The sequence below is a fragment of the Spermophilus citellus genome (assembly GCF_964194105.1).
Source record: "Spermophilus citellus genome assembly, chromosome: 6".
Taxonomy (NCBI): Eukaryota; Metazoa; Chordata; class Mammalia; order Rodentia; family Sciuridae; genus Spermophilus; species Spermophilus citellus.
In genome coordinates this window covers 23,070,864-23,085,606 of record NC_138187.1, presented here as the reverse complement: position 1 = coordinate 23,085,606, position 14,743 = coordinate 23,070,864, and the positions used below count along the sequence as shown (strand labels likewise).

General features: G+C 39.2%; 1 protein-coding gene across 2 annotated transcripts in view; it reads right to left on the bottom strand.

Annotated features, from left to right (window-relative positions):
* Nucleotides 1–71: 71 nt before the first annotated feature.
* Nucleotides 72–14,743, bottom strand: part of VKORC1L1 (vitamin K epoxide reductase complex subunit 1 like 1) — a 68,372-nt gene continuing 53,700 nt past the window's right edge. Inside the window, exons 2-3 of one of the 2 annotated variants that reach the window (XM_081298966.1) lie at nt 7,263–7,372; nt 72–3,592 (exon numbers count right to left, since the gene is read on the bottom strand). In XM_081298966.1, the coding sequence (XP_081155092.1) occupies nt 3,366–3,592; nt 7,263–7,372 (337 nt within the window). In that variant the 3' untranslated portion in view covers nt 72–3,365. The remainder of the gene's footprint in view (nt 3,593–7,262; nt 7,373–14,743) is intronic. The other variant, XM_081298967.1, reaches the window with a different exon arrangement.

Below are 14,743 nucleotides of genomic sequence, written 5' to 3'. Positions count from 1 at the left end.
CACCTAATCCTTAGGTCATGCTTAATACAGATTTATAACAAAACACTTCACCTTTTTTGGGCTAATTTGTCAAAAAAAAAAAAAAAAAAAGGAAAGAAAAAAAAATGTTTAATCGAGTAGCCTGGACTTCCACCCCTGCCCCTTTAGTTTTACCAAGGGCTGTTCTCACAAATTAGGATTCATAAGTGCTGCCTAAAATGTCTAAATGGAGATGTTTCGCCAAGGCCTGTGTGTTGGATGAAACCCAGAGGACCAGGGCTGCTGAGCAGGCGTATCACCCCAAGTAAATTCCAGGAAGAACTGGGCTTCTTCACTGGCATCTGTCTAATGCTGATCTAAGACAAGACTGCTTGTCATTCATTGGCATCAAGCGCTGGTACCTGCCAAAGTCATGAAGTAACTGCTAAAGATTTCTTTGCACTTCCAAAATATACAGTCTCTTGAAAATAAAGCAAGCAAACAAAAGCCAGCAAATACTTTTAATTTTACTGTGGTCTTGGTCCTAAATCCTACCTAAGAGGTCTAAAGATCCTTTGTACCAAATGAAGAATCTTTGTTTCTTGGTATGAAAACAGTCAATACTTTTGACGTTCTTTTGAAGTCATGACCTGGAGGAGAGGCTGTGCTGTATTTATCAAGAAAAAATAATTTCTGGCACACAACTAGTTAAACCTGAGTTTTCCAGAAGTTCACCCTGACTGACAGCAACCAGCTGCTGTGAAAACCCAGATGAAATCCTCCAAAACACCCTAGAATTCATCCTTTAACCATACTAATTTCCTCAAGTATTTGTGACTATTAAGTAAACAAGAGGCTTTGTTTGTTATGAACCACTTTAAACACAAAGCATGGAATTACTACTAAAACCAATTTTTTTTCCCAGTCTGTCCTTCAGCATTGATGGTTTATGATGCTGCATTGTTTAAATATTCAATCTAAACACTGCAGATCCTAACAATCTTCAAATTTTATAATATGGTATCCCTCTTCTTGGTGGAGTAGAAGGTGCGTAGGGAGCTTGAATTCCTCTAGAGAAAAAAAAAAGCCAAGTAACATGCAAGAGGGTTTTCTGCTGCTTGCTGAGACACTGACAGTGCAACAGGGTTTCTGCTGCTTATTGGAGACACTGACACTTCAGCAATGCTGTTACTTCAGGCAGCACCTTTTCATCTCAGTGAGAAAAAGGGCCTAATTCTACTGGGGTATAGGAAAGTGGCAACAGTTTTTATATAGCTGAAACAGTGCTTCCCCGAAGTGCAGGAAAGCAAGGGAAACGTGAAGGGCCAGGCTGCACATCTGCAGCTTTCTCACGAAGGGTTGCAGACCTTTCCCAGAATGCAGCATCAAGATAAGCTTTAACTCTACTTTGCTGACGGACACAGAATGTGATCAGAGATGGCTTAAAATTGGGCACAACGGACTTGTTGGCACAGCTGCCTGGTGCCACAAGTCTTAGCCGCTAACCATTTCCACTAAAAGAGAGCCAGTGACTGCTCCAGTGACCTCACTGTACCGCTCTCAAACACAGGACCTGCTTCTCTGAAAGCGCCGGGCACTCACTCAGTGCTGTCTGAAGTTCTGTAACTGCTTACGAACACAACTACAATACACACGAGACAGGCATTGAAATGTTCACATTCGTGGGAAATCATAAGCCTCCACGAAATCTGAATAGCTTTTAAGAAAATGGGATAAAAACCCACTAAGAGTTCATTAACTGTTCAGATTTTGCCCCTGCCTTGGGCCAGATCATCTGTGGTGTGCCAGTTACGGCAGTTAGTGGTAAACTAACGACCAACTGCTGACTCTACACACCTTAGTTTAGAGCAGAGCCTGTCCCCACAGTCAAAAAGAAGGCAAATAAAGCACTCAGGTTACTCTTCTAATTGACTATTTTTAACATAATGATTAATCAAACTGGAAGCAAAGACATCACTGCTGCTTCTCAATCTAAGGAGTAAAATGACCACACAGAACCTTTCTGCAGAGTGCAAGTTTTCGACTTCACAGTTAGGAAGGAAGGACACTCCTGCCCAGGTTCCACACACAAAATATTTGGTTTGAGATTTAAGACAGAAGGCACTTTTAACATTCTGATATAGGATGTTAGCCACAGAGGCGTACTGTCACGATTTCATTTGGGCTTATTCAAATCACCTTGAAAGATTCTTACTGCATTGTGTCGTTATGAGAAAGAGCAGTGATGACATGACTGCATTCCCCCTTTAAATATTTCCACCTGTAATGCTTCTCCCAGTTCAGCAAACTGACCAGTGTCAGCCCTACCCTTTACAGACCCAGGCTCTCACAACAGTGACCAGCAGCCATCAGTGCAGAAGGAAACAGGGAACATGCAGCTACAGAAGCAATCCTGCCAGGGCAGTGGGGCTCACACTGGCGACTCCAAAGTCACAATACTGCTTGGCTATCTGGCACCAATATTAAGGGAAACATCTGCACTGAAAATGCAACTCTTCTAGGGCTTTACCTAAAAATACCACATTGGTACTTCCAGTTTTTCTCCCATTAGTGTTCTGAAGGCCTTGACATGAAGGTCTGGTCACATGACACATCCTGTAAGGTTACACTGATCCAGTTTTATACTAGACACAAACGTGACCTGAACATTCCAATTTAGTTTCTTCCTCTCAGAGCAGGGAGATGAAAGGGAACCAACCACCCTATTATTTTTGCCGCCAATGCTGCACCCACGGCTGTCAGTACTTCCACAAGATGCTCTGCACGGCTTACTATTTCCACTATTTCACCAGCCAACATTGAGCTCACAATTCTTCATTGCTATTCTTCAACTAAACTGTACAGTAAGTTCTGCAGGGATGGATCCAATATTTCTACTTTTATTTACAAATATCACATAAATGGATTCTAGTTGAATCTACATGTTTAAATCCATCGGCTAAAAACATATTACATATTGTAAACATGGCAATATTTAATACAGTATCTATTCTAAAATATTTTCATGTCATGATCACATTTGTTATACCTGAAATTGAATTCATACACATTAAAGAATTACTAGCAATGGTTGCTCACTTTACAGTTGAGGAAAGGGGGCTAGGGCTATGTTTTATTATCTCAGAAACATCTTCAAAGTAAAGTTAAAGCTTGTCTTTGATTGGCTCCGTGTGTCCTTTTTTTTTTGTATCCATATTTAAAATGAAGACTGACACAGAAAATAGCTAGGGCCCCTTCTAATTTACAGTATTTTAAAAAATCAGTTTAAGATTCTTAGGGAGAGTCTGTTGTGAAGAATTTAAAAAAAACAAAAACAAAAAAACCTGCTGCAAAATAAACTTAATGGGAACGGGACATCAGACTGTCAGTAAAAGCTGGCCAGGGCGTCAGTCCTGCTTGGGCTGCAGCTGCCGTTTCCAGGCCTCATTCAAGTAAACTAGTCGTTTGTAGTTGATGATGAGAAGAATGAAGTTCAGCACATATGTGGTGACGCAGATGATGCAGAACTCCTTCAGCACAAAGTACAGGATGTAGGCCAGGTACACGGACCCCACCACAGACACGATGGAGGACGTCATGAGGATCAGAGCCGCGACTGCGCTCGCTGTTAGGCCTGCAAGAGAGAGACATGGCTGAGCCCACTGCCAGGCCAGGGGTTGCCTGAGGTCCACTGCAGTGCATGAATACTGATCAGATGGGGTGCGAGTTTCACAGCATTTCACATGAAACACTGCTTGCTTCATAAGCTAGTCTTAGCTGAGGATATGCACACAGAGAAGATATGCAATCTCACCATTACATGAAGCAAGGAAGCCGATCTGCAAGATCAACAGCCCTGGCTCTCCTAATGCATATAGGGACAGGACAGCAACTTTTTCTTCCAAGCTGTACACATTTGGTGGCCCCCAACCCCCGCAGCACTTTCACTGCAGGCTCCCCATCTGTGGAAATTAAAATTTGCTTTTCAACTTTAGATCAAATTTTATCAAAAATCCACATGGGAGATGACTATGCCAACATACTGCTAAAGAGGGGGGAAAGGTCTTGATAAACATTTCAGAATGGGCTGACTGGTGGATAAGGGAAGCCACAGTTGGCCAGGTGGCCACATGTGGTCAAAGGCAGCAGTGTGTTACACCAGGGCTCTCAAGACAGACATGTGCCTGAGTTCTTGACTCACCTTCCCCTGTTATTTTGTAACAACATAAAAGTGGATGCACTTATTTTCAAGGACAGAGAAGGCATGGCATATTAAACCACCCTCTTACCCAATGGCTAACAAACAGTAACAAGAAAAGAAGAGGAGGTGATGGCAGACTGGAGGAAGTCAGTGAGGACTCAAACCTTGGGGACTACTGGTAGCAAGAGAGGTGACGAGAAGATGCCCGTGGGCTAAGCTCCACCATAGGGATTTAGCTTGGTCAGAACTGGATGATGATGCTTTACTAAGGCTCTTCAAAACTAAGATGCTGTTCAATTACTTGTGCCAGAAACTGGCAAATCTGGCCAGCCACCTGCTTTTGTTAATAAAGCTTTATTGAACCCAGCCATTCTCATTTATATGAGTATAGGTGCTTTCGAGCTAGAGATGGGTAACTGCAGAGGCCAGGAAAGCCTAAACTGGCTCCTTACTGAAAAAATTTGCTCATCTGACCTCTGCTAAACTTGTAAGATTTCAAAGAAACACCCCCCCCCCCCAATTTTGTCTCCTTAATTTTACCTACAGAAGTCAGTTTTAAAAATGACAGGGGCAAGCTGGGCTGTAGTGTTAGTGGTCAACTGCTTGCCTTGCATGCACAAGGCCCTGGGGTTGATACCCAGCACCATGAAAAACAGATAAATAAAACAACATTAGAACAACATGAACACTTTCTTACTTTCTCCATGTTTCTCTCTTCTGAAGCCTACCAACAAGACTTGTGAGAACAAAGGGAGCTACGATCAAGCTGATTAAATGACCACAAAAAGAATGCAATGTCAATGCTGCTAGTAGCTACAAAGTTGTAATAATGTAACCAGGTACTTGTGGCTTGGGGGGAAATTACCAGTAGAATTTAAAATGTGCTATAACTCTAAATAAATGATGAGGCAGCGATGTAATATTTCCCAGCTGTAAAAAAATAAATAAATAAATAAAATAAAATAAAGACACAATGTACTGTTATTTGTTACAAAGATTATCAAGATAGATCAGTCAAGCAAAAGAAGTGGGGGTGGAGGGCAAGCTGTAGAACAGTATGTATAGCATCTGCCTTTTATATTTAGAATGGGAGGAAAATTAAGATCATATATTTATATTTTCCTGTGCATGCATAAAGAAACTCAACAATGAGGTGTCAGTCACAATGCAGGGCCATGGAAACTGGGCCAAGTGGAACTTCTGAAGCATGTGAATGTGTATCCACGAAGAAATTAAATCTCAAATGCGGCATCTCACATGGCTTGGTGGGGGTGAAGATGGTGTGCTCTGGAGTGGCAAGATAACTTCAAATGTGCCTCCAGTGATAGACACTGACATTACAAACACATAAGAGTCTAAAGACCTTAGAAAGCATAAATGGAAGTAATACATATGATACATATGGCCTGAATCATGCATAAAAAAAACTAACCAATTAACATTACATATAGAATTTTTATTATTTCACCTTTATTTCCAAAAATTGATACAAAGACTTTTCTTAGGCTCTTTCCTATTAAGGGAAAACAAACCATTCCCTTGCATTTGGGCTTATATTTTATATTCTTCTTCAGAAATTCAACAAAATATATGGAATTAAAAAGTGAAATCTCTCCCCTCCACCACATCCTTTCCTATGCTTTTAAATGCACATATATAAACATGTATTTTACCCTATACTTATTAAGTCACAATTTGCTTTTTTCACTGAGTAACCTTAAGCTTTCCAGGATTTACAAACAGACCTACTGTTCCTTGAATGAATACATACAATTTTCTGATAGGAATGTGCCCTAATTTATTCAACCATTACCTATCACTTAGGCATCTTCCAATTTTTGCTATTTTAAATTGTACTGCTATGAATATCTTTGTGCAACGTCTTTGTACTTTTGCAAGATAAATATACAGATAAAGAACTGGGCAAACTTGATGAAAGGATCATTCAGAAAAATTCACAATCTGCAATTTGCCTCATAACATCTACTTCAGATGGAAGAGTTAAATGTATTTTTAATGAATCAAATCATGGAAGACCTGGCAGACCACGGAATGAAACATTAACAATTAAAATGCACAGGCAAAAAAGGATGCATCTAAATCTACAGCTATAAAAATTTATACAATAAAAATTCACAAAACATAAAAAGTATAAAGGAGTAAAATGTTTACAACAAATATGAACACGGACTATTATCAGGATCTCCATAATTAAATAGGCAATAAAAGGAAATTTAAATACAATAAAATTAAAATAATAGCTAACAATATTTAACTATTAGAAATTTTAAAAAAATATTAAAAAATGAAAACTGATGAAGCTTCAGGGAAACCAGACAACTAGGGGAAAAGCAAACTGGTAATATCTATTAAAATCCAAACACTATTCTATGCTTTTGACCCATTAACCCCATGCCTAGAAATTTATATTATGGAAAAGAGTCCAAGAGGAAGGGAGGGCTGTAAACAAAAAAAAAGTTGAGTACTGCAGCAGTATTTACGATATAAAAAGCATGAAACCCAGATATCACCAGCAGCAAAACACCGAAGGGGACAGGCAGCACTGCATTGGAAATCAAGGAGCACGAAGAGTCACCTGAGAAAGCAGGAGACAGGGCTGGGGTACTCTGCAGCAGAGCGCTGGCCTGGCACATGCACGGCTGGCCGCAGCCCCCCACCATACACGCACACAGCAGAAGACAGTGCAAACAGCAGGTATATGAAGGCAATGGAGGTGTGGGTGCAGCTTACTGTTAATGCTTTCTTGATACAGGATATTTAAAACAGCTACTGGTCAATAATAAAATAAGAAAAAACGTTAACAGGGAAGAATGTTGGATCACGACTGCCTTAAATGGAGCTGGTTTGGGACACCATGAGATGCTGCTCTCCATGATTAAACAAACACCAAGTGACACTGAGTTCAACGTAAGCACTGTAGAAATTCTGGTGAATCACATTTCACAACACAAAAATATGGAGCGAGCTAGTGGTTCTATCATTAACATATGCTTTTATTTACTATAAAAACACTTAGGGCAAGGGCACAAAGTACTGAGTGAACATAACAAACTTATTTTTGTATTGCTGTATAAATACTTACCAAGTAATAACTGTAGTATATAAAATATAAGTCCAAAGACACTGTTTGGCTGGTTTAATACACCATCCTTTCCAAAAATGGAACCCAAAAGACCAAATCCTCGACCCCATCTGTAAAATAAGGAAAACCAGTAACCCTATATTTGAGATTCCCTATTTTTAAAAATGTAAAATTATTTGAGAATGTTATCCAATTCTTAATCAACTAAGTTGCCAAATTCTTAAATATCTTTTGTTCAGAGTGATTTACCCAAAGAGGGAGCCAGTCCTAATTTTCAGTATTGCATCTGATTAAAAACAAGGATTGCATAGAAACATATCTAAAACTGCCAATATACCCATCTGAATCTCTTAAGTGGCTCATTTCTATCTATTCCTTTTCTGATGTCATCATTTTCAGGAGGGAGCCTCTCTCAATTTGAGCCAGGGTCAGCAGCACCACTGACCTTTGGGCTAGGGATTCCTTCTGGTAGGGGCTGTTTTGGAAGGAGTGTTCAACAGCATCCTTGAACTGCTAGGTGCTAGAGCATTCCCCAACCCCCAATGAGACTACCCAAGATGCCTGAAGCCAAGCCATTGTCAAACCTGGGGTGGGGATGGAGAGCTAATGGCTGAACCATTTTAGGTCTTCCATAGAAGATGGAAGAGTTGTTTCCTGGCAAAGTTTATCAGGTTATGTATGAAAAAAGACATCTTGGGAACACACTTTTAAATGCAGGACAGTATCAGCAACTATAGGTCTTCCCTGGAACCATATCTCAAAGGTAAAACTGATACATTATATGCCCCATCATTTTTTAAAGTTAAATTTCAAATTTTCCATTTAACAGGTTTTTTTTTTCAGAATGCTATGTTCTTAGTTTAAAAAGGATTAATTCTGGTTTAATAAAACCTGATACAAATGTCAAATTAATATTTACTTTAGATAAAAACCTTTGAAGGTTATTTTAACTCTGAATGAACGTGCTTTTTAAATACCAAAAAGAAAACAGTTATTGATGTTGTCAGTTGAGAGGCACTCTAATAAAACCTAAACTTTAGTTCTGAAGATAGACTGCCTGAAAAATAAAGATTAATGGTTTAAAAGTACTCATGTTCAAAAAAGCTGAGTGAAACCCCTTCAGAATAACCATGTTGAGAGAAGGAATAACCCCAGTTCTACAACCAAGAGCTGTAAACACTTTTACTGTATAGTTATGTTAAAAAACACAAAGTAATTGCCATTATGTTCATTTATTCTTTCATCCATCAAATGCTCACTGAATGTGTACCAGGTGGACACTGAAGTGCTGGGGAACTAGGAGTGGATGCACTGGACAAGGTGCTGCCCTTGGGGAGCTTACAATCTAGTGGGGGAAGTAATAGTCAGGTAAACAAAAGACCAAATGATCCGGAGGAACCAAGAAGCCTACTAGTGTTTATAGCCAGGCAAACTAGTGTGTGGGTGTACTCACCATCAGGACCTCTGGAAGATCAAGTGTAGTCACCCAGGGAGGCCTTGTTAACATGAATATTTTGCTTCAGTGGGTCTATGGGGGCTTAGACTCTGCATTTCTCCCAAATACAAACAAGACCCCCTCTAGGTGATGTTCAAGCTTCTAGTCTGAAGACTATACTATGAGGTCACTGCTCTGGACAGAGGATGGGTGAAGGAAACCACTCTAGCTAGGCAGCTAAGGAAAGCCTCTCTCAGGAATTCAGTTTGAGCTAAATCAGATCCTGAATGATAAGAAGAAGCCAGTCTCACGAGGAACAGCAGATATAAAGGCATTGAATGAGCTACAGGTGTACAAAGAAAGCCATCAAGGCTGACAGCGATAAGGGGGAGAGGGGCAGGAGAACCTAGCACAAGTCCAACCATTTAAATTACTTAGGGCCTGGTTTGTAGGCTTGATTAAGAATATGAATTTTATTCTAATTGCAGTAAAGGACACTTATGATAGAAGCTTATTTATAATCACTCTTGGCCATGGTGTAAAGACCCAAACTGCAGGGGGGCAGGAGCACAGACAGGGAGAAACCACATGCCGTCAAACTTCTTAGCCTCACTCATCTGAAGTACAAATTCAAATTTAAACACTGCCTTTGGCCAATGGCAATAATGGGCATACTGCCAAAATTATCAGGGATAAACAATGTCTTAATCATTCATGTAAGATCACATGGATATTTTCCTTGAAAACAATATGGTAATCCACAAAATGAATACAGTATCTTATCAAAGAAATACACCTTAAGATTTCTAAACAAAACAATACCAAAGCCTTATAGAACAAAACAGACTTCCCTATTCCAGCACTCCCCACACACACGTTCTGATCCCCAAAGACAAACATTCTGATGTTTTTAAAACTATTTCATTCCTATTCACCTGAACATTTATAAATAGTGTTTATTTTGTCATTTCTTGATTTACGAATTCTAAATATTATCTTTTGACTTTCTAATATGGCAGGATGGAACACTGCTTTAAAAAAAAAAATCTTAGGGGCTGGGGCTGTAGCTCAGTGGTAGAGCGCCTGTCTTGCATGAGTGAGGCACTGGGTTCAATCCTCAGCACCACATAAAAATGGATAAATAAAAGATATTGTGGGCTGGGAATGTGGCTCAAGCAGTAACACGCTTGCCTGCCTTGCACGGGGCGCTGGGTTTGATCCTCAGCACCACATAAAAAGAAAACTGAAAAATAAATATTAAAAAATTCTCTATCTTAAAAAAAAAGGTATTGTGTCCATCTACAACTAAAAAAATATTTAAAAAAATAAATTTAAAAAATCTTATTACAGAAACTTCAAACGCATGTGTACAAAGTGAACAGAACAGTGTAATAAACCACCCACCACCCAACTGCAATAATTGTGCCTTTCTTGTTTCATCACCATCTCTACCTACTTACCACTCTGGTTATTTTTAGTTATTTTCTTTAAGGTAAAATTTACATCCCATATAATTTTGACAAATGGACACACCTGGGTAGTCCACAACCCATCACTATATAGAATGCTTTCATCTCTCCAGTTAAGTTCTGTTCAGTCCTTGCCCATCCATCCATGATTCCCTGCCCATGTGCAAAGGCATGGTGCACAGTCAGGCTCGTAGGAACACAGCCTCTGAACCAGAGTGACATCACTGTCTTGTGGACCTCAGTGTTGTACTTTTGCCCTTACGTCACACACACACACACACACCATATATATATATATACACACACACACACACACACACATACTTGTTTATTTATTTATTTATTTAATTGAGCTGTAGTTGGACACAACACCTTCATTTCATTTATTTATTTTTATGTGGTGCTGAGGATCGAACCCAGTGCCCCATACGTGCTAGGTGAGGCTCTACTGCTGAGCCCAACCCCAGCTCCACATTCTAGCATTTTAAACCAAACAGAATAGCCACTAGTTTTCTTAATAGTTAAAATAGTGAATTTGATGATTTGATGAAGTTGCATGTAATAACTGTAACAAGTCAACTCACAAGCAAAGCAGGCCACATTACATGGGCATTTTCCTTGGATGTCTTTTTTGTGACACGTATTTCACTTGGGGTGATGCCCTTGTGGTGCATCCATCCATGTCGTAGCATATGTTGGGACTTCTTGTGCAAGGCACTGAAGGCACACACCACACTGTGTTTACCCACTCATCTATCTGCATGGCCTTGGTGGCTTCCACCCTTGGCATGTAAAACTATATGTATGTATTTAGCCTCTTGATCCAAACAATCACAAATGCTCCTATAATTTTTCACCCATCCCTTTGAAAGGAGCAAGCCCATTTCAGGTACAGTCAATGTCCAGGCCATCAAATGAGAAGAGGTCCTTAACAAGAAGAAACTGCAATATCCCTCCTACCATTTTGTTATTAAGGTTAACAGAGTGGTTTATGGGGAAGAGGTGGCTCTGGACAAAAACAGAAAAATAATTTGTATTTCCTTCATTTTAAATTTATGGATTATGGTACATCATCAATTTAGTGACAACCTTCGAGAAAGAAAAATGACTATATGTTGATCCAGATGGTAAAATCAACTACAGATATTAAAAATATTGATGTTAATTGTTTGGGTTTATAAAATATTTGTCAAAGTTTCTTTGGTGGAAATGAACTTGTACCTAAAAATGGCCTCTTTCTTGGGTTAATCTTTCAACTTATCTCAGTAATTCACAAGGGACATAACCACTAGAGAGAATAGCTCCTGGGAAGGGTAATGAGGTGGGGTGCTGCAGGTGGCCACCAGGTTTGCGTGGCAACACACACATCCAATGCTTAGTTAGAGAGGACTGTTGGGAGGTTTTTTGAGTAACTTAGTGGAAGACTATTTATTTGGTAGGCTTTTTGTTTTTCTTATTTTCAACTTTACTTTACATATATAGTTTTAAAAAATCAGGGCTGGGGGCTAGGGTTGTGGCTCAGTGGTAGAGCATTTGCCTAACACACACGAGGCCCTAGGTTCGATCCTCAGCACCAAATAAAAATAAATTAATAAAGATATTGTGTCCAACTAAACAATAAATATATATATATATAAAAAATTAGGGCTGGGGTTGTGGCTCAGTGGTACAGTGCTAGCATATCATGTGTGAGGCATTGGGTTTGATCCCCAGAACCACATTAAAAAAAACCTAAGTAAACAAAATAAATGTATCCATCTACAACTAAAAATATATTTTTAAAAAAATCAGATGGTGCTAAAACATTTAGGATAAAAAACAGTGGTCCTCTGAACCTGAGTTACCTCAGAAGCAAGTGCTTACAATTCACTTCAGTGGTTTCTCTACATATTTACCTACAAATTTCTTTTCTTCCTCCCACCCTGTTGCTAGGGAGGGAACCCAGGGCCTCATACCTGCTAGGAGAGCATTCTACTTTGTAGAGCCAACCCAGCCTCTACAAATTTCGTTGTATAAAAATGCTGATCATTTCTAGACAATCAATATGGTACCTAGACTATGACTTATGACTTAGTGCATTTTCACGCTGCCCTCGACATTGAGCTGAATTGAGCCAGGTGCTGAGTGGACAGGACGTCAACACAACACAGAGCTGCCGGTCTGTGCCTACTTCCCCAGCAGGTTAAAGTTTTGCACACTAAATGAAAGTTCACAAATAAACCAGGAAGCAGAGGCCACATGGCCACCAGGCCTCTTCATCTCTTGGAACTGGTAGTGGGCTCCATGAGTCAGTCCTTCCTCATGTTCCCATCATTCAAGCTGCTTTCACATTTTCCCTCTGCCACTCCAAGGTGAAGTTCTATGTATCTAAACATAGCCACAATGATGTTCAAAAAGGGTTTGTCTGTGATGTCATAGTCCCAGCACTTAGGAGGCTGAGGCAGGAGGATTATTTAAGACCAGGTGTTCAAGGTCAGCCTGGGCAATACAGCAAGACCCATTCTCTTAAACAAAAAAATAAGAAAAAAAGAAAAGGAAAGAAAAAGGCGAGGAGAGGGAGGAGGAGGAAGAGGGGGAAGAAGAAAAAAAGAAGAGATGAGGAAGCTAAAAATGAAAAAGGACCATTGTGCTGACTTCATAGTCATTCCCACATTAAAAGTAGACTGAATATACCAATTAAAAAACATTGTCATTGGGCTGGGGTTGTGGCTCAGTGGTAAAGCACTGAGTGGCAAGGCCCCGGGTTCAATCCTCAGCACCACATAAAAATAAATAAATTAATTAAAGATATTATATCCCCCTACAACTAAAAAATATTGTTTTAAAAAAACATTGTTATTGTCAAACTTCATAAGCTGAGTTTAAGAAATTAATTTTAATATAACATAGGTTGAAACTAAAAAGATGAAAAAAAGATATACCATAAGATACTAATAAAAGAAAACTAGAGCCCGGTATGGTGGCACTTGCTTATAATCCCAGCTATTTGGGATGCTCAAGCAAGAGGATTACAAGTCTAGGCCTAGCCTCAGCAACTTGATGTGACTCTGCTGCAAAATTTAAAAGGCTGGGGATGTAGCTCAGCAGCGAAGTTCTCCTGAGTCCAAGCACTATAAAAAAATAAAACTACATTATAGTTAAAATGCTAAATTTTATGTTATGCATACTTTACTGACAAGAAAAAAAATATAGTAGCTGTATTAACACTAGAAAATGCAGTTTCCAGAACAAGGGAATTTACTAGGGAAGGGAAAGAGACACACAATGAGAAAAGGTCAAGTGACCAATAAGACAATCCTAAATGTAAACGCATCTAACAGGAAAACTCCAAAATAAATGAAACAAACAGATTAAACTGAAAGGAGAAATGAATCTACAATTATGTATAAAGACTTCAATATACCTCTCTCAGTAACTGACAGGACAGAAAGTCAGAAAGGAAACAGAAGGCCTGACCAGAATTATTACTCATCCAACCTCACAGTTATAAGCACTCCACCCAACAACAGCAGAACACACGTTCTTTTCATAGACACAGAACACTCACCAAAATAGATTATTACAATAAATAAAACACAAACATATTGTAAACAAAATTTAACAACAAAAAAATTGGACATAGGGTGCTGAAGACTGAATTCTGGGATTTGTGCATTAAGCACACACCTTACCACCAAGCTACATCTCCAGCCTAAGCACGTGCCCTACCATTGAGTTACATCTCCAGCCTAACAAGCAAATTTAAAATAACAGAAATCATAAAAGCTGTCTTCTGACCATAATAAAATTAAACTAGAAATCAGTAGCAGAAAGATATCTGGAAAGTGTACTACTATTAAGAAATTAAATAACATTTTGAAATTTAAAAATTCACATGAGGTGAATTAAAAAATTCATGAATCAGCTGGGTGCAGTGGCACATGCCTGTAATCCCTGAGATTTGGGAGGCTGAGGCAGGAGGATTCCAGTAACTTAGTGAGGGCCCAGCAACTCAGCAAAACCCTGTTTCTAAATAAAACATTAAAAAATGGCTGTGAATATGACTCAGTAGTTAAGTGTCCCTGGGTTCAATCCCTGGTATCCCCCCCCCCCCAAGAAAAAATCATGAATCAAATTAAGTTATACATAAATAAGAAAATATTCTGAACTAAATAAAACAACATAAAATAATTGGTGGCATGCAGCTAAAGCAGTGCTCAATGGAAATTAATAGCGCTATTAAAGTGTTTATATTAGAAAAGAAGAAATCAGCCAGGCATGGTTGTTCACACCTGTAATCCCAGTGGCTCAGGAGGCTGAGGCAGGAGAATTGTGAATTCAAAGCTAGTCTCAGCAAAAGAGAGGCAACTAAGCAACTCAGTGAGACCCTGTCTCTAAATAAAATACAAAATGGGGCTGGGAATGTGGCTCAGTGGCCAAGTGCCCCTGAGTTCAATCCCTGGTACCACCACCCAAAAAAGAAAAGAAGAAATCATTACTGTTTCCACTTTAAAAAACTATAAAAAAAGAAAAAAACAAACTAGACCTAAAGAAAGTAAAAGAAAGGGAAACAAAACACTAGAATTAAAGTAAAAAAC